This window comes from Hemicordylus capensis, chromosome 12, assembly GCF_027244095.1.
Source record: "Hemicordylus capensis ecotype Gifberg chromosome 12, rHemCap1.1.pri, whole genome shotgun sequence".
In the NCBI taxonomy this organism is placed as follows: domain Eukaryota; kingdom Metazoa; phylum Chordata; class Lepidosauria; order Squamata; family Cordylidae; genus Hemicordylus; species Hemicordylus capensis.
Genome location: NC_069668.1, coordinates 1,374,415 through 1,393,702, shown reverse-complemented (window position 1 = coordinate 1,393,702; position 19,288 = coordinate 1,374,415). Strand labels below are relative to the sequence as shown.

The following is a 19,288-nucleotide window of genomic DNA, read 5'->3' as shown; positions in this document are numbered from 1 at the left end:
GTCATGTCATAGCCCTCAAGCTGGGCACAGTGGGGATTTTGAAAGTGAGGCCTTCAGCTGTTGTGCACTCCCACTCCCATCATCCCCAGCATTGCAGCAGGGGGTGATGGGCATTGTAGTCCAACATCTAGACACCCTAGTTTGAGAGCCTCTGGGGTACACGGGAGGTGTGGGCTGTCACCCCCCCTGCATTAAAATGGGAGGCTTGCGCAGCAAAATTACTGGCCTTCAGAGTAGTGTTCCCTCCCATTTTAGGGAAACCAGGGTCCACCCTGGTTTGTATTTGAATGGGAGACCACATGTGTGAGCACTGTCAGATGTTCCCCTTAGGAGATGAGGAATCCGCTCTGGGAAGAGCGCCTGCCTGCCTGCCTGCCTGCTTGCATGCATGAAGGTTCCATCTCCAAGACAGGCTGAGAGACATTCCTGCCTGCAATCTTGGAGAAGCCATTGCCAGTCTGGGTAGGCAATCCTGAGATAGATGGACCAAGGGTCTGACTCGGTATATGGCAGCTTCCATGTCTCCAGCCAAAGGGGGTTTATTTTCAGAAGGTAGGTACACACTTCTCATGTCCCCTGTGTGTGATGTTCAGAGAACCAGCGTGGTGTAATGGTGAGAGTGCCGGAATAGGACCGGGGAGATCCGAGTTCAAATCCCCATTCAGCTACGAGACTTGCTGGGTGACTCTGGGCCAGTCACTTCTCTCTCAGCCTAACCTACTTCACAGGGTTGTTGGGAGGAGAAACTGAACTATGTTCTCTGGGCTCCTTGGAGGAAGAGCAGAATAGAAATGTTAAATAAAATAAATGCTGTTTCTCAGGCAACCAGGCCTTGCATTTCATTGTTGCACTGTGTGCATTTTGCACTCTCGTATTACAGGTACAGAAACTTCATTACCACATTGTTTTCCCAAATGGGGTCTCGTGATTCCCTCCTGCCATGATGGGTGTTTCCCTTCTACAGTGGAAGATACACTCAGAAAAAGTTTCCCCTGTTTGGCATGGGTATGGTCTGTTCACTTTCGGTTTCACTTTCTACCCCCTCCCCTTCCTCCTGCTTTTATATCCAGACTCCTCCTCCTCTCCCAGATCTACTCCATCCACCCCAATTCTCTATGTATTCATTGATCCAGCACTTGTGGCACCCCTGGGTGGGGAGCAAAGGCTTGACTGTGTGTGTGTGTGTGTGTGTGTGTTGTGTGTGTGCATGTTTGTGTGTGCTGCATGCACACCACCTGCAGAATAGGACTGATCCAGTCTCCTCTCTCTCATTCCTATATACTGCTGTTAACATGTTCATCAAATATAACGAGAAGTTATGATTAATATTCATGATCATCTCTTTGACCTAGGTTCTTTTTTTAATGATTAAAAAAATTAAAATCCAATTTAAATGATTAAAAGCCTGGGTTTGAAGGGTTTAAAAAAAAAACATTTTAAAAAACCCATTGGATTTTATCAACCCTGGGAACCTCTGGTTTTATGAATGCTGTGTTGTTTTGCATCTTTTAACTTTTTTTTTTTGCGCACTGCAAAAATTGGGGGAACTGGTGTAGCGCCCTCCCTCCCGCCCCCAGAGGTTCTCCACATAGCAGGCTTTACCACAAGTTTTCTGCAAGGCCTTACTGAAAACTCAAAGTTACTTCCAACACCCGACACAAAAAGTGAATCCCCCGCACCAGATATAAATCAGGTTACACTCTAGCGTGCAGTGGAAAACCCGGATTGTGTGCGAAAAGCTCCCCGATCACTCACAGGGACGTCGGGGTAAAACTGGCCGATATATGAACACACACTCTCCATTCCAGAGATGTGAGATAAAAGGCAGGCCCCGTGTGGAAAACTTCCTGGTATTGGCCACGGCCATGTCCAGCATTAATTCTCTCTCTAGTCACCCCATGTTCAAGTCAAGCTGAAAAGAAGGAAAGAAGGTTTGGCTGCATTGCCGTGGGGCAAATAACTGCTGGGGTGTGTGTGTGAGACCCGCCTGTGGGATCTGCTATGATGAGCGAAGTATAGTCTGACCTGGTATTGCCCAGACTGCGGTTTGGGCTCTGACCAGGATGTGATCACGTGATCTTCTCTCTGAGCCGGTTCGTGCAAGGGGGCCTCTCTGCTCTGGGGATGGAAGCGCCTAGATTGCCCACTGGCTGTGGATGGCTGGTTGCCGCTGATCCCTTGGGGATTGAGGCTTGACTGCTGCTAGTTTGGGGTAAAATGACTGCCAGGGTCGAAGGGCACACAATACAGGCACCTGTTGGATCCTGTCCAGGAATCTTTTGCCGTTTGTTTGGACATTTATCTCGGGAGGGGTGGGGATTCTGTGCGGTGGGGCAGGGGAGTGAGAAAGGGAAAGGGAGGGAAAGGGGAAGGAGAAAATGGAGTTGTTGCTGAATAGACTTTTATGAATAGAGGAAGCTGCCACATACTGAGTCAGACCCTTGCTCCATCTAGCTCAGGATTGTCTACCTAGACTGGCAGCGGCTTCTCTAAGATGGTAGGCAGGAGTCTCTCCCAGCCCTGTCTGGAGATGCTGCCAGGGAGGGAACTTGGCACCTTCCTGCATGCAAGCAGGAAGGGGCTCTTCCCAGAGTTCTGGCCCCATCCCCGAAGGGGACTCTCTTACAGTGGTCACATGTAGTCTCCCATCCAAATGCAAACCAAGGCAGACCTTGCTTAGCAAAGGGGACAACTCATGCTGGCTCCCACAAGACCAGCAATCCCCCCCATAGTTAAATCTCCATCAGATTTCCTTGTCTGTGTGAGGGAAGTAGCTATAAAACACCACCTTATTGAAGCTAAGCAGGTCTTGCTGTGGTCAGGGCCTGGACGGGATACTAATGCCTGCCACCTTTCGGGATGGAGCATTTGTTTTGCACGCAGAAGGTCCCAGGCGCAATCCCTGAGAAAGACCCCTGCTTGCAACCTTGGAGAAGCTGCTGCCAGCCAAGGTAGACAATTCTGAGCGCAATGGACGCAGGGTCTGTATGAGACCGCCTCCTAATTCCAGAGCTGCAAAGGAGCTTTGAGCTCACCGAGACGTGTATTGTATAAAAACCTGGCTGACCTTCCTTTGTGATTAGTAACCATGATCTCTCTTTTCTTTTCTTTCTTTCTTTTAACAGGTTACGGTTTTCTGCAAACGTTGAAACCATACGACGACTCGGTAACCTAGAATGCTTAGCAGTGTTAGCGGTTTGCATGATTCCTCGACGTCCAGTACCACTAAACCACCATTGCTTAAAAAGCCTTGCCTAACCGTGGGCGCCAAAAGGTGTGTGCTATGCCTTACGTGTAGAAAAGCAGCTCAGAAGTGTCCTCTTTTGCTGTGGGGGAGTTACAAGGCATATTTCTTTATTTATGTATTCGATTTCTAGACCGCCCTTCCAAAAATGGCTCAGGGCGCTTTGCACAGAGAAATAACAAATAAATAAGATGGCTCCCTGTCCCCAAAGGGCTCACAATCTAAAAAGAAACATAAGACAGACACCAGCAACAGTCACTGGAGGGATGCAATGCTGGGGGCGGATAGGGACAGTTACTGTCCCTCTGCTAAATAAAAGAATCACCACGTTAAAAGGTGCCTCTTTACCAAGTTAGCAGGGTTCTGCAAAGGAAATTCCTTTATCTACTTGCAAAGGGATATTTGCAAAGGAAATTCCTTTACATACCTATTTTCCCAGGCTTTTAACTGAAATTTAAATCTTAATGTGTTTTTGATTGATTAAGTGCCGTCAAGTCGGTGCCGACTCTTAGCAACTACATAGATAGAGTCTCTCCAGGATGGTCAACTTGGCTTTTAAGGTCTCTCAGTGGTGCATTCATGGCTGTCGTAATCGAGTCCATCCGCCTTGCTTGCTGGTCGTCCTCTTCTCTTAGATAAATAATGTGTTTTTGTAGATAAAATAGATAGATAAAAATGTGTGTTTATATATTGTGATTTTTATCTGTTTTATGAATTTTAAATGTTATATATTTTGTGTCATGTTTTCATTTGTACACTGCCTAGAGATTTCTGTATTAGGCGGTATCGAAATTCAATCAATAGAGGCACGATGCCTCCGAATCCCAGTTTCAGGGGAGCAACAGCAGCAGGAGAGGGCATGCCCTGTGGGCTCCCAGAGGCATCTTGTGGGCCACTGTGTGAATCAGGATGCTGGACTAGATGGGCCTCCTTGGGCCTGATCCAGCAGCAGGGCTGTTCTTATGCCCGTAAACTGCTTGCAGATCTCCGTGGAAGTGCTTGCACTGGGCCCAGGACAGGCTTCGGAGATTCCTCCATGAAATCACAGCTTGCACCTTAAGTTGAACCCTCTGCAGACACATCGCTCAGTCAGCTATGTCAGAGGTCTTCGTTGGAAGGTCTGGAGGCCAGTGGCTGCCCCCATCAGCCCTAAGAGCACTCCCCCTGACGATTTGCTTATTGGGCCTGTGTGATGCTTTGGCCAAAGCTGGATCCGCCTGGCACCAATGTTCTCTGTAAGAGGGAATCCCAGACGATGCTGACTACAGCTCCCACAGTCCCTAGCTGCAGTGGGCTTTGGCTGAGGATGCTGGGAGTTGTGGTCAACAACATCTGGGATTTTCAGTTAGAGGGGACACTTCCTGACCCCATGCAGTGTTATGCTTTGCCCAGCGCCCGGGGCTCCTTTAAGGGAAACGGAGCCCTCTTAAGCCCCTGCAACCTCTTGGGAGTGCTGGGAAAGGCCCCTGCTAACTGAGCTAAGAGGTACCTTTTAAGAGTGGCGATTCTCTTTATTTTACAGGGGGAGAGCAACTGGCCCTCTCCGTCCCCAGCACAGCATCCCTCCAGTGGCTGTTGCTGGGGTCTGTCTTATATTTCCTTTTTAGATTGTGAGCCCTTTGGGGACAGGGGGCCATCTTTATTTATTTATTTATATCTATGTAATCTGCTTTGGGAACTTGGGTTGAAAAGTGGTATATAGATATTAGTCGCTGTATATAAATATTCATTGTCATCTTTGCCAGTGCTTTCCCCGTTAAGAGAGGGCTCTTTCTCTTAAAGGGCCCTCCCAGCACCAAGAAAAAGCACACAAGTCTGCTGGGACCAGTGGGAAACGGCTCCCCCGTTATTTTTCGTTGGAAAACGACGGAGATTGCTGAGTGATATTTTGAGAGCATGGGAAATAGGTCACCAAGTTCTCTTTCCCTATTGCCTGCAAGGTGCAGGGGTGTGGCAGGGGGAGAAACAGTCCCTACCTTTTTGAATGAATTGGGACATTTAAAAGATGGGAAAGGAGGCTTCCTTGAAATTGACGTGAGATTGACCTGAAATTGACACCCTTTGGGCACAGAGGGAGGAGAGGTTTTCCAGCTAAGGAATGAAGTTCTTAAGTGCTGGTGATGGGTACCAAACAAAAGTATGTAGAAATATTCGGAGTACAAGGATCGCGCTCTTGATAAAGCCATTTTTAATAAATTCTATACTTGGCAGTCCCTTGTTCAAGTGATGATGCACTAATAGAACCAAAACAGCCAGGCAGCTGAGAGGGGTGTTCGTACATGGCGTCCCTTTATTTTTTTTAAAAAAAATGGAAGGCTGCAGAAATGTAGTGTCACTCCAAGCGAGCTTTGGCCTTTTGAAACACTCACTCCAACCCCTCTGGGATTTGTCGGGGGTCATTTGGCGAGTGTGTGGTAGGGAAACCAACAGGGATGGTTGTGGCAGACCCTCAAGGCCAGACGTCTCCAGTCTCCAGACGTTGGACTACAAGTCCCATCATCCCTTTTGGCCACTGGGGATGACGGGAGTCCAAAACCAGCTGGATTACAATGCCAGTTGTGCAGCCCCAACCTATGGGGAGGAGGGCGGGTGGATGGAATAGTCCTCCTCCTCCCGGAGGTGGGCGATGAGCTTCTCCAGCTTGGTCCTCAGGTACGGGAGGAGCACCAAGAGGCCAAGCGATTTCCAGTGGGGCTTCTGGGGCAGGCCGGCAGCAGCCAGCCGCGGCTTCCTGCCTCTCGGCCCCACCCGCTTCAGGCCGTAGAAGTTTTCGGCAAAGGATGCGCTGCACGCGGACAGGTAGTGCTGCTGCAGGAGGAGGTCCAGGAGGGCGTAGATTTCGTCAACCCAGCTCCAGAGGACGCCGTAGCGGGCGAGGTTGGATTCGGCCAGCACCTAGAGCAAGAGAGGGACGAGGGATTTGTCAACGCGGCTTCTGCCGGACGTCTCTTAGCCTCAAGAGCGTGCCCCCCCCCCTTCACCTGCACAGAAGTTGGAAGGATTCCACTTCTGATGGAGGGTTAGGGATGAACCAGGATCAGGGGATAGTTCATTTGGACTAGGGCCGGGGAGACCCGAGTTCAAATCCCCGTTCAGCCACTTAACTCCCTGGGGTGACTCTGGGCCAGACGCCTACCTCTCAACCGAACCTACCGCACAGGGCTGTCGTGAGCATAAGCGTAAGGTCCCAAGTTCAGTCCCGGCATCTCCAGGGAGGGCTGAGAGAGACTCTTGCCTGCCACCTTGGAGAAGCTGCTGCTAGTCAGTGTGGACAAGACGCAGCTAGACGGACCAAGGGTCTGGCTCGGTAGAAGGCAGCTTCCTGTATCCTTATGTCCCTAAACATGGGCGGAGATGAGAAGTTGCCTGCTGCTGAGTCAGACCCTTGGTCCAGTGTACTGTCTACACTGACTGGCAGCAGCACTCCCAAGAATTTCTTTCTCCCAGCCTGATATCCTTTAACGACGTCTAGAGCAAAGCTCTTTCCCTTCCCCGGCTGTAGATTAAACCCGGGACTTTCTGCACTCATAACATGCTCTACCAACCGAGCTACAGGTTCTCTCGCCTGGCCCCATCTCTCGGACCCTTTTTCTAGCTCCCAGGACAAGCGCCGGAAGCTAGCGCTGGTTAGGAACCTAGGAAGCTGCCATGTACTGAGTCAGACCCTTGGTCCACCTAGTTCAGGATTGTCTTCACAGACTGGCAGTGGCTTCTCCAAGGTTGCAGGCAGGAGTCTCTCTCAGCCCTACCTGGAAATGCCAGAGAAGGAATTGGGAGGGAACCTTCTGCTCTTCCCAGAGCGGCTCCATCCCCTGAGGGGAATATCTTCCAGGGCTTACACTTCTAGTCTCCCATTCATATGCAAACCAGGGCAGACCCTGCTTAGCACAGGGGACAGGTCATGCTGGCTCTCACCAGACCAGCTCTCCTCTCTGGTTCTGCCCGTGCTGACCAGCTGCCGGATGGCCGTGTCTTACCTTGGCTACGTGCTGAAGAGCCGGCCGCACGGCGGCCATCAAACTGTCTTGCGCCACCACCTCAAAGATGGACGGCCTGTCCTCGCAGGCGGAGGCCGCCGTGAGGTGAGCGCCGTGCTCCGCCATGGCTTCTCCCGGGATGGAGCAACGGAAGATTTCTGCAGAGTGAAGCGGAACAGAAGCCATCAGAAGGAACCCAAAAAGTGCTTCCAAGCCAGAAAGGCGGACGTGACAGCTCCCCAGCTTCCCATGAGGAACCCCGTGGCCCTTATGGGGTGAAGGCTTCCCAGCGTTTCAGATTCAACTCAGCATTGCAAGGAGCTAGTCCTCAAGGTGGCAGAGGGGTGCATTTCCAAAAGCACACAGGATGGCATTTAGGAATACTCTTCTCACCCGCTCTCCTTTCCTCAGTGTCCTCCTGAACCCCCAGAATGGTTGCTTTTTGGTTCCGGGGCCCACTTGTAGAGTCGGTGTGAACAAGCCACCAGGAGAAGCTGCCTCCTGCGTCAGACTACTGGCCCCAGTGTGCTCTGTTCTGACTGGCAGCAGCTCTTCCTGGTCTTTGCAAACCCGGACTGAACCTGCTGCGCCCTTCATCCCCCTACATTATGGGAGTTGCAGGTCAGTGATTGCTGGCATGCTACCCTGGCGTGGGTGGCGGCCTGCTGGGCCTGGGTTCCAATCCCAGCTCGCCCACAGAGCTCTCCTGGGGCCGCTCACAGCCTCTCGGCCCAGCCTACCCCACAGGGCTGTTGTGCAAGAGCAGGAATGCTTGTTCCTCCCACGGCTGCCCGTGGCAGGAATGGGGGCATGCAAGTGGGGTGGAAAATGGGGGCATGCAAATGGGGTGAGAAATAATCGTGGGGCCTGCCCCCTCAATTTGTAACAAGATCCGACCCCCCAATTCCTTTGCCCCTTTCCAGGGACTGGGGGAGAGAGGGGTTTGAAGGGCTATCTTCTTCTTCCTCCTCCTCCTGTGCCCCATGTGGCAAGAAAAGGGGGATCCATTTTTTCCAAGGGGATCTCCCCAATTCCCCCACCCGCAATGCGCCCCCCACCCGCTCCCCTCCTGGACCCACCTGCTGCCAGGAGCTCAGCACAGGGCGTCTCTCTAGGCTTTCCTCTCTCCGTAGCTCTATGGTCCCAGCCGGGCTGGAGCCGGAAGTGGCTGAGCCGCTCTGGCCCGCGCAGTCCGGACTCGAGCCGGAAGTGTCTGGGCCGCTCCGGGCGGGCCCGCTCGATGTTCTGCCGGCGCTCTAGGCGGGCAGGCGTGGCGGGCCTCTATGGCCGCCGGCCCTCCCAGGCAGTAGCCCGGCTTCCGGTCGTCTCCCCAGCCAGGCAGGTTCGCCTCGACGCCCGCCGCCGCCTCCGCCCCCCACGCCGCGCCCCGAAGGCCCCGAGAGACTCGCCCCGCCCTCCTGCCAGGTGAGAGGGAGGAGGGGCTTGGGGGTGGCCCCACCCCCTGGAGGAGGAGGGGAGGGGGCTGGGGGAGGAGCCTCAAGCTGGGGGTCCGGGGGAGGGGGGTGGGCTGGGGGGGGGCAGCCTCAACCTGGGGGTCCAGAGGTGGGTGGAGAGGCAAATCGGGGAGGGGGCTTGAGATGGCCTGGGGGATTAGCTTCGAGCTGGAGGTCCAGGGAAGGGGTGGTAAGGCAGGCAAAGGGGCCTTCAGAGCTTTACATTCCTAGGCATGGCCATGGCATGATGTTCTCATGAGTTCCCGACCTTGGCTCTCCCCCGCCCCCATGTTGCTGGACTACAACTCCCATCACCCCCCCATCAAAATCAAATGTTAAAGCAGGGGTTCCCAACCATGGCTCCCCAGGTGGTGCTGGACTACAGCTGCCCTGATCCATGGTGTCTGGGGCTGATGGGAGTTGTAGTCCAGCAACACCTGGAAACCCGAAGTTGGGAACCCCAGTGTCTCAAGAGAGACCTTTCCCTGTGGGTTTTCTGTGGCGGTTTACTAGCGTTTCGTGCTGTCATGGAGAAGTTGACGAGGCTTTCTTCATCATCTTTTTTGCTAAAAAGATAAACCACTTTGAGCCTGTGGGGGGAAAACGCAGAGCTCTTAAAATCAATCTTGGAGTGCACACAACACCTTTTTGGACTCTAGCCCCGTGCATACCTGGAGAAATAGGCCAGATTCCCATGTGCCAGTATCAAAGTCTTCATTTCCTTTTTCACCCTTTTTCATTTCCTTTCCCCTTTTTCATGTTTGGGGGTTGACATAGCTTCCCCCCCAACCCCACAAAAGCTCTGCATTAGGGATGTGCCCAGTGAATCGATTCGGATTCGAAAGTATTGCATAGAGTGGTGATTTGCTCGAAACAACTCAAATTCGCCCAAAGTTGAATCGGACCGATTCGACCCAATCCCATTTGACTTGGGGCGGATTTGAATCGATTCGAGCAGATTTCATACACGTCCTGTATCTTCTGCTGCTTCCTTAACCAGGTCTTTCCGAAACAGATTATATTCTCAGTGCTTAGCAAACGGTCTCCTCTCTCCTGGCTGGCACCAGGCAGGCGCCGGTTTCGTGTTGACTGCTCAAGCTGTTGAGGAGAGATCAAACCTGAGATTAGCAGCCACCCGGTTGGTGTCTGGTTGGTGTCTTCCAGCGGGGGGAAGAACTAGATCGCCCCAGGAGCTGCCGCCAGGAAACCGAGCTTGTCAGTCACGAGCCCCGTTTTGACAGCCTGGGTGCCAAGCGTGGGCATCGCAGCTTTAAAAATGGGTCGCCTTGTTCCTTGATTTAGAGCATCCTGGCTGCACGGAGCTCCTCCCGCCTGCGACTCTGTGTTTTAACTACCCCATCCAGAACCCCGTGGGGGTTCTGGGAAAGGCTGGCCCGTTCCCTGCATCTTCTTGCTTTTAGCTGTGGGTCTCGCAGGAAGAGGGACGGCGTCTGAGACCCAGGCAGGCTATTGGTCCGTCTGGCCCAGTCTGGGCTGCTCTGACTGGCAGCCTCTCTCCAAGGATTCAGAGAGAGGAATTTCTCAGCCCTACCGGGAGATGCTGCCAGGGATTGGACCTGGGGCCTTCTGCATGCAAAGCCGATTCTCTTCCCCTGAGCAGCATTCCTTCCTTGTAAAGGAAGCTGCCGTACACCAAGTCAGACCATTAGTCCATCTTGTTTATTTTTATTTCTCTAAAATATTTATGTTCTGCCTCTCCTGTACAAAACTGCTCGGGGCGGCACGCAGCAGTCAGCTCCATCTAGCTCACAGTTATAATAACTCTGACTGGCAGCAGCTCTCCAAGGATTCAGAGAGGGGTCTTTCCCGGCCTTTCGTGGAGATGCTGCCGGGGACGGAGCCCGGGACCTTTTGCTCGCCAAGCAGGAGCTCGACCATTGAGCGTATCCAGGTAGGGCTGGGAAGGACCCCTCTCTCTGAATCCTTGGAGAGCTGCTGCCTGTCAGTGTAGAGACAGTCCTGAGCCAGTTGAACGAAGGGCCTGACTCAGTTGGCAGCAGCTTACTATGTCCTTACGTACCTAGTGGGGTTTATGACCCAGCCTTCGCCATTTCGAGGATCCCTGTTCTGGAGCGTGTCAGCGGCGCCTGTTGGCTTGCAGGGGACGCATTTAGGGCCCTGGAATCTCGTCCAGTTGGGGGGGGCAGGGTCCTCGCCATGAGCTTTGGCTGCGGGTGCTGGCCTGCTTATTGGAATCTCATTTTCCAGCCCAGGAGGCCTCTGCCAAGGCCTTGGATGAGACACTGGTTAAATTAGGGTGCTCTAATTTTATCAGTGTCCGTAGCGTCTCATGGCTCTGAGCAATCAAGGTAATGAAATTATTATTTTTTCATGCGAGAGAGAAGGGCATAAACATCCTCTAATCAGTGCAAGAAGTCGGGTTCTGCATCCCTCTGATTACATTTTCTGGGCTGCCGCTGTTAGAGGGGAGGAGAGCCGGCCTTGTGCTAGCGAGCATGCATGGCTCCCTTTGCTAAGCAGGGCCCACCCTGGTTTGCATTTGGATGGGTGTAAGAGCACTGTAAGGTATTCCCCTTCGGGGACAGGGCCATAGCTCAGTGGCAGAGCCCTCTGCATTGCATGCAGAAGGTCCCGGGTTCAGTTCCTGGCAGCATCTCCAGTTGGGGCTGGGAAAGGCTCCTGTTTGAAACCCCGGAGAACTGCTGCCAGTCAGTGTAGACAATCGATGGACCAACGGCTTGACTTGGTGGAAGGCAGCTTCCTATATTCCTATGGACCTTGGCCCAGGGGAAGAACATCTGCTTGGCATGCAGAAGGTCCCAGGTTCAAACTCTGGCAGCATCTCCTGGCAAGGCTGGGAAAGACCCCTCCTTGGGGAGCTGCTGCCAGTCAGAGTTGACAACACTGAGCTAGATGGACCAAGGGTCTGACTTGGCATATGGAAGCTTCCTGTGTGACCTTTGTCAAACGGACCAGCATTTTGAGGATGGGGGAAGGGGCTGAACGTCTGCGGTCCATGCTGGTTCCTGAAAATGGTGCTGAAATCGTTAGGGGCAGACGTGGGGACGGGGAGAGCTGGTGCAAATCTTTCGCTCCTTTTTCTCTGTGGAAATATCTCACGCCCGTATCGCCACATGCCCAGGGCAAAGTGGAAGATGCAGAAGCCCGTCCCACCATGGGCACTGCTGTGCAGCCAGGAATCCATCTTTAGGAACATCGGAGTCTGCGTTCCTAAGCTCCACGCTCCTTCTACTGATCCATCTCGCTCAGTATTTTCCACACTGGCTGGCAGCAGTTCTCCAAGGCTACAGGCAGAAAACGTGCCTGTCCCTCCCTGGAGAGGCTGCCAGGGATAGAAGCTGGGATCGTGCCCGGGCGCGCAGATACTCTCCTCTGAGCTGTGACCCCGTCCCTTAAGCTCACAGCAGAGGTGCTCACACATAGTGGCCCATCCAAATGCAAGACCAGGGCAGGCCCTGCTTAGCACGGGGGAGAATTTGCAGCCGCTGCCTCGAGACCAGCTCTTCTTCCCTTGAGACAGAGCGAAAGTGAGCTTGCTGGTCCGGTTGTGTCGAAGCCTTCGGCCAGAGTCGCTCTCTGCGTCTCATTCGATCAACCCGGTGTGAGTAACATTTGCTTCTTTGCAGGGGTGAAAAGAAGCCGGAATCATGACCGACTCCAAGTACTTCACCACCAATAAGAAAGGTGAGCTGCTTGTGTGCCTTAAGCCTCGGAGGGGACTCGGACTGGGAGCGGCGTGGGGGGGCTTCCTGCCCTGAGCAGCGGGCTGGCCTAGATGACCTCTGAGGTCCCTTCCCACTCAGAGCATCCCTTGCCTGGCAGCGCCCTTGCCTCGAGTCTGAGCCTGGGCGAGGCCTGTCCTTTGGCCGTGCTCCCGGGGTCTCGATTGCTCCTCATCCCCTCGCGGCCCCGATGGCCTCTTGGTGCAAGCCCTGGGGGGTCCCTTTCCCCCAGAGGGTTGTGGGTCTGAATTGGTGCGTTTGCATTTTGTTGGTTCCCCGCCCCGCCCTTCCTGCTCAGGGGTAATTCAGATTCCTGGCAGCTGGCTGGGTCATGATGAATGAGCGATCCGATCCGAGCAAAGGGTCGTGATGAATGAGCGATCCGATCCGAGCAAAGCTCCTGCCCGCCCCTCCGCCCCCTGCTGGCTCTGCCAGTTGGCACGCAAGCATGCGCCCCGGTCTCGGTCCTCAGCGGCCTGGCTCTGAAACGCCGCGTCGGTTCAGCAGGCGGGCTGCTTTCTCGCCGACCTGCTCTCGCAGCGACACGTCTGGAAGGCCGTTCGAAGCAAATCGGCCCGGCCAGGCTCTCGCTTCGGGTGTCCCTTTTCTTATTCTCGGCTCCACTGCCGTCTTTTCTGCCTGGGCCTGGAGAGAACCAGATCTGCCTGCCGTTTATTAATATTATGATTCTGATTGTGATTGTTTACACAGTCAGACAGGTGCTATTGACTGGTTTGTTTTATCCAGACGTCGAGTCCTTCCCAAGGACCTGGGATGGCTGGATTTTATGGTCAATGTGATGATGATGATGATGATGATGATTACATTTTTGTCCCACTCTCCCTCCAAGGAGCCCAGAGTGGTGTATTCTGTTTAGCACAATAGAATGTAGGGTGTGGCTTCTTGATCTCTTCTCCGGCTTTTTCCCAGCCGGCCTCTTTTTTCCCTGCCAGATCCGAATCTCGTCTCGTGTTGTCTCCTCTCGTCTCGTGGCCTTGTGCTCCCTCGAGATCAGGGCTGCACAACCGTAGCCCTCCAGCTGTGTTCGGCCTACAATTCCCATCATCCTCAGCCACCGCGGCCAGGGATGATGGGAGTGGTAGGCTAACCTCGGTCGGAATAGGGACTGTTGTTCTCCCCCTGCTCACCGGAGAACAGCCACCGCTTTAAAGAGCGTCTCTTTGCCCAGTTAGCAGGGCTCGATTTACACGAGTTTTTCGGCTGCGTTTCCCCTGATAGTCCCAGCCACATATGTGGTGGCACTTTGCAAAGTTGCATGACTTGCGGGGGGGAGGCCTCTGCCCCAAAGAGCTTGCAAACTGAATGTTGACAGTAGGGGAAGCTGGGGTGGATGCAAAACTAGGACATCCTGACCTGGTTTGTGGAGGCTCCCTGAAACGTTGAAGGGGGGGGGGGCACCCGGTGATCTTGTGGTAGCAAGCATGAATTGTCCCCTTTGCTAAGCAGGGTCCACCCTGGTTTGCATTTCAGTGGGAGACTACACATGAGCACTGTAAGATACTCCCCTTAGGGGGAAGGGGCCATAGCTCAGTGGAAGAGCCCCTGCCGGCTTGAATGCAGAAGGTCCTAAATTCCCTCCCTGGCAGCATCTCCGAGAAAGGGCTGAGAGGGACTCCTGCCTGCAACCTCGGAGAAGCCGCTGCCAGCCGCTGCTCAGCTAGAGGGACCGATGGTCTGACTCAGTGTGGGGCCGCTTCCTATGTTGCTCTGATGGCCTGCTGTCTCTTTCCAGGGGAGATCTTTGAACTCAAAGCCGAGCTCAACAATGAGAAGAAAGAGAAGAGGAAGGAAGCGGTGAAGAAAGTCATTGCTGCCATGACGGTTGGGAAGGATGTCAGGTGAGGCCTCGCCCTCCGGCTCTGCAACCCGCTCTGCTCTTGTAGCAAGCATGAATTGTCCCCTTTGCTAAGCCGAGTAAAGGCTCTTTGGGAGCCAGCGAGGTGCAGTGGCTAGAGTGTCAGCCTAGGACCAGGGAGGCCCGGGTTCCGATTTGGCTAGAGTGTCAGCCTAGGACCAGGGAGGCCCGGGTTCAGATCCCAGTTTGGTCATGCAACTCAGTGGGCCACCTTGGATCAGTCACTCTCTGTCATCCTAAACTACCTCGCAGGGCTGTTGTAAGGGTGGGATCTGTGGGAGGAGCGTTGGAAGGCCCACATAATCAGCCTAGAGGAGAGAAGGGCTTCTCAGGGGCTGCTGCCAGTCAGAGCAGACAGTCCCGGGGCGGAATTGCGCTTTGCGGAATGGCCCTTCCATTCTGCACTCTCTCCTCTCTGGCCCAGCTCCCTTTTCCCGGATGTGGTGAACTGCATGCAGACAGATAACTTGGAGCTGAAGAAGCTGGTCTACCTGTACCTGATGAACTACGCCAAAAGCCAGCCGGATATGGCCATCATGGCCGTCAACAGCTTTGTGAAGGTAACTTGCACATGTCTGTCCTCTATGGAATCGTGGGGTGTTCGAGTGGGACGGGACCCTGGATGTCTTCTAGTCCAGAGGTCCTCAAGCTTGGGGTCTCAGCTGTTGCTGGACTACAAATCCCATCATCCATGGTGGAAGGCTGTTGTGGCTGTGGACGATGAGAGTTGTAGTCCCGCGTCATCTGCACTCCCAAGGGTGGGACCCCCTGTTCTCTGTTGGGACCCCAGTAGAGACAGTTGTTTTGCAATCTTGGGTCCCCAGCTGTTGGCCTACACACCCCATCGTCCATAGTGGAAGGCTGTTGTGGCTGTGGGTGATGGGAGTTGTAGTCACGCGTCCTCTGTGCACCCAAGGATGGGAGTGCCGGCAATTGTTCATATTTCATTTTGGAACGACGACAAAATTCTCGAAGCTGTCCACACAGCAGCTGAAGGTTGTTCCCTGCCGCAAGAGGGGTCACGGCCTAAAAAGAAAACACAGAGCAGCAGCTGCTGGAGAGGGATGATGGGATTTGTAGTCCCACAACATTGGGGTAGCGGGGGCAAGTCTGAGAACCGACATCCGGTCCAGTTTCAGCAGATCGGTGTCTCGTGTCATCCCAGGATGAAGCTGCCGCTCCGAATTTATTTTTAACTTCAAAAAGGGCCTTTGAAGCATCACTGGCTTGGAAAAGAGATGGCCTGTCTCACTTTCTTGGCATTTCAGCAGGCAAGGCTTGCTAAGGAGGCAGGATTCTGTTTAGAGGGCAGGAGACGCTGCGAGCAGGGCAGGATTGCAGGTAGATAGAACAGGAGTATGAACGTCGGAAGCTGCTCCACGCTGAGTCAGGCCCTTGGTGCGTCTAGTTCAGTATTGCCAGCACTGACTGGCAGCGGCGCTCCCAAGGTTTCAGACAGGCATCTTTCCCAGCCTTACCTGGAGATGCTGCCAGGGAGTGAATCTGGGATTCTTCTGGGTTCAGAGCAGATGCTCTTCCAGTGAGCTACAGGCCCACCCCCCAATTTCACATCGCAAGCTCAGCTGCTACCTGCTGAGTCAGACCCTCGGGCCATCTAGCTCAGTGGTGCCTACACTGGCTGGCAGCGGATCTCCGGGGGTTTCAGGCAGGAGTCCTTCCCAGCCCTACCTGGAGATGGAGAATGGAGTGTGTTGCCCTCTGGCCAGTTTATGGCTGTGGGCGTTTTCAGAGCCCCTATACGCTCTCCTTTCTCTCCCCCTCCCCACAGGACTGCGAGGACCCCAACCCTCTCATCCGCGCCCTGGCAGTGCGTACCATGGGGTGCATCCGGGTGGACAAGATCACCGAGTACCTGTGCGAGCCGCTCCGCAAGTGCCTGAAGGACGAGGACCCCTACGTGCGCAAGACGGCGGCCGTCTGCGTGGCCAAGCTGCACGACATCAACGCCCAGATGGTGGAGGACCAGGGCTTCCTGGACTCCCTGCGGGATCTCATCGCCGACTCCAACCCCATGGTAAGGGACACACACACACACACACACACACACACACACACACACACACACACCCACCCACACCCTGGTTGAAAGCTGGGACACCGCACTGTCCGGCTGTGTGGTCCCTAGGATTGCCTGAAATCGGAGAGCTGCTGCTAGTCAGTGTGTGATCCATCTGGCTCAGCCTTGTCAACACTGACTGGCAGCAACTCTCCCAGGCCCCAGGCAGGAGCTTTCCCCAGCCCTCCCTGCTGACGCTGCCAGCGGCAGAACAGAAGGTTCCTCTTGGTTCGGCGTGGCTTTCCCGAGGGGGGAAGTGCTCGCCGGCCCTGCGTCTCCCCCGCCCTCTCCCCTTCCCCACTCCCTCGGCAAGCAGACGCCCTTCTGGCTCCGGCCGGGCGCCTCTCCAAGGCGGCTGCGCTCTCAGACGGCCTCGCATGAATATTGATGCTTTCCCGGAGACGGCGTGTTCTCGCCCCAGCAGCTGTCTCTCGTCGCGATCCAGCAGGAGGAGAGCCCCGGCTCGTGTTCTTTTTTGAGTCGAGCCACGATCCGGGCTGCCTGTGAGGCATCGGAGGCTGGGACCCGCCACGGCGCCATTTTGGGGGACGCAGGGCGAGAGGGAAGGGTCCGCTGCCAGTCTGGGTGGGCTACACTGAGCTAGATGGACCCAGGGTCTGACTCGGTAGGAGGCAGCTTCTGATGTTGCTAGGAAAACCCACCAGATCTGAGCCTTCTTCAGCTGACACCGCTATGGATCCGGACCAGAATCTGACCCCCGTTTCCCCACGGCAAAATCCCACCGCTTAAAGCGAGCCTCACTTTTTGGACTGCTGCTCGGGCAGATTTCCCTGGAAGACCACAAGAGGGCAGCACCTGACCACAGTCTGCATGGCAGGCTTGGGGTGGGGATCTAGTTTGGGTACAGACAGGAACATCGGATGCTGCCTTATACAGAGTCAGGCCCTTGGTCCAGCCAGCTCAAGATTGCCAACACTGGCTGGCAGCCGCTTCCCCAAGGTTTCAGGCTCAGGGGTCTCTCTCAGCCCTGCCCGGAGATGCTGCCAGGGATTGAACCTGGAAACCTTCTGCCTGCAAAGCAGAGGCGCTCATCCCTTGCCACACAGTCATCCCACGCGGTGACCGTTCAGGTAACCACAATGGTCCCAGCAGCCAGACGCCTCCACCCCGTATCATTCCCCGCTGACGGATCGGCTCCGTAATGGCGTGGCCCTCCCCTCGCCCTGTCAAAGTCGCCCCCTTCATCTTTCCCCTCTCCCAGCAGGCCTCTTCCAGCCCTTTACTTTTTCGTGGGGAACAAAGGCGGGTCTTTGAAAGGCTGCATTGTTCCGGGCCTCTTTCCCCCGTGGCGACCAGCTGGGGTATTCCTTCCCCAGAAGCACGGAGACAATACCATCCACCTTTGCCGACGGCTCTCTCGATACAGCAGGGACCCCATTTTGCCTCCTTTGGGCAGGAACGGCAAAGGCCGATTCTAAAAGCGAGGGGGCTGGAAATGCTTTTTAAAAAAATGGGTGAGTTTCAGCTAAAACAATAGGAGGGGGAAGAACAGAAGAGAATATTCCACAGTGGCCATTACTGTGAACTCGCATTCTGATGATTTAAAGCACCGCTGAGAAAACCGGCACAAAGCACAAAATGTCCCTGCATGGATTTTGAACCTCTCTCCTGTTCCCAAAGATGAAAAGAGGTTCTTCCCGTTTCCCAGGCAAGGGGATTTATTCTATTTGGTCGTCTCTCTTTTTCTGTCTTGAAGGTTGGTATTTCACTGGCTGGCCGCCAGAGTAAATTACTCCTGAGTAGTCCTATTGAACATCTTTCCTGTTCCAGGAGAGATCTATTTCATTTTCCCAGAAAAGGAATTTATTTCCATCTTGAATGCGTGTGTGTGTGTCTCATTGGCAGGCATCCAGACGAAAGCTCTCCTGGGTAGTCATATTGAAAATACTAGTCTTTTAGGAACACAGGGAGCTGCCATATACTGAGTCAGACCCTTGGTGCATCTAGCTCAGCATTGTCTGCGCAGACTGGCAGCGGCTTCTCCAAGGATGCTGGCAGGACTGTCTCTCTCAGCCCGATCTTGGAGATGCTGCCAGGGAGGGAACTTGGAGCCTTCTGCATGCAAGCAGGCAGGGGCTCTTCCCAGAGCGGCCTCATCTCCTGGAGGCGAGCTGGTCTTGTGGTGAAGTGTGCCGTCGAGTCGGTGTCAACTCCTGGCACTCGCAGAGCCCTGTGGTTGTCTTGGGTAGAATACAGGAGGGGTTGACCATTGCCGCCTCCTGTGCAGTATGAGATGATGATGCCTTTCAGCATCTTCCTAGATCGCTGCTACCCAATATGTCGGGGAAACATACCAGCGGGAATTCAAACTGGCAACCTTCTGCTTGTTAGTCAAGTCATTTCCCGCTGCGCCATTAGGTGGTCCTGTGGTAGCCAGCATGAATTGTTCCCTTTGCTAGGCAGGCCGAAGGCAGGTCGAAGTTGGAGGGGAGAGGCAGGCCCGAAGGTACACAGGTGCCAAGCCCTGAAGGCTTTTCCGGGTGATCACCAGCCCCTTGAATTGGACCCGGAAGCGAACTGGCAGCCAATGCAGCGGCCTCCGCAAGGGTGAAGCATGATCATATTTTCTGCCGCCCATCAGCAGCCGGGCATTTGGGGCCAGCTGACGCTTCCGAGTCGTCTTCAAAGGCAGCCCCAGGCAGAGTGCATTGCAGTAGTCCAGCCGAGAGGTGGCGAGGGCCGGAGTCACGGTGGCCAGGGCCTGCCGGTCGAGGTTAGGCCGCAATTGGCGCACCAGACGGAGCTGAGTAAAAGGCTTTCCTGGCCACAGTGTCCACCTGCCGTTCTAGCAAGAGCTGTGAGCCGTGGGCCCATGATCCCTGACTCTAGGGGTTGTAGGCCCACGACGGCTGGAGGGCCAAAGTGCTGCAGCCCTGTCAGGGGAACGAAGGAAAGGGTATCTGAGCGGTAGCCG

The 19,288-nt window shown here is 54.5% G+C and overlaps 2 protein-coding genes and 1 non-coding gene across 8 annotated transcripts in view; 2 read left to right on the top strand and 1 right to left on the bottom strand.

Moving 5' to 3' along the window:
- Positions 1–19,288, top strand: part of LOC128335922 (AP-1 complex subunit beta-1) — a 44,215-nt gene that overhangs the window by 1,781 nt on the left and 23,146 nt on the right. For 2 of the 6 annotated variants that reach the window (XM_053274841.1, XM_053274838.1), the window contains exons 2-6: positions 3,126–3,274; positions 12,305–12,362; positions 14,154–14,259; positions 14,701–14,836; positions 16,066–16,311. In XM_053274841.1, the coding sequence (XP_053130816.1) occupies positions 12,326–12,362; positions 14,154–14,259; positions 14,701–14,836; positions 16,066–16,311 (525 nt within the window). In that variant the 5' untranslated portion in view covers positions 3,126–3,274; positions 12,305–12,325. Of the gene's footprint in view, positions 1–25; positions 45–880; positions 1,006–3,125; positions 3,275–8,466; positions 8,647–12,304; positions 12,363–14,153; positions 14,260–14,700; positions 14,837–16,065; positions 16,312–19,288 lie in introns of those variants that run through there. The other 4 variants (XM_053274837.1, XM_053274835.1, XM_053274840.1 and 1 more) reach the window with 4 other exon arrangements.
- Positions 1,997–2,093, top strand: LOC128336269 (Z30 small nucleolar RNA). Its single transcript, XR_008311881.1, has one exon. It is a non-coding gene; the product is annotated as a Z30 small nucleolar RNA (small nucleolar RNA).
- LOC128336106 (peroxisome assembly protein 12-like) lies at positions 5,413–9,938 on the bottom strand. The gene is made up of 4 exons (XM_053275273.1): positions 9,900–9,938; positions 8,301–8,502; positions 7,222–7,379; positions 5,413–6,139 (listed from the first exon to the last, which is right to left on the bottom strand). The coding sequence occupies exons 1-4, from the start codon at positions 9,936–9,938 to the stop codon at positions 5,816–5,818; spliced, it is 723 nt and encodes a 240-aa protein (XP_053131248.1). The 3' UTR covers positions 5,413–5,815.

What these genes read in the sequence shown, in the direction of transcription:
- LOC128336106 (XM_053275273.1), bottom strand. Translation starts at nt 9,938, where the DNA reads ATGCCCACGCTTGGCACCCAGGCTGTCAAAACGGGGCTC. An exon ending in TGCTGAGCTCCTGGCAGCAG is followed by an intron (nt 7,380 to 8,300) that starts GTGGGTCCAGGA and finishes TTCACTCTGCAG; the next exon opens with AAATCTTCCGTTGCTCCATC. An exon ending in CTCTTCAGCACGTAGCCAAG is followed by an intron (nt 6,140 to 7,221) that starts GTAAGACACGGC and finishes CTCTTGCTCTAG; the next exon opens with GTGCTGGCCGAATCCAACCT.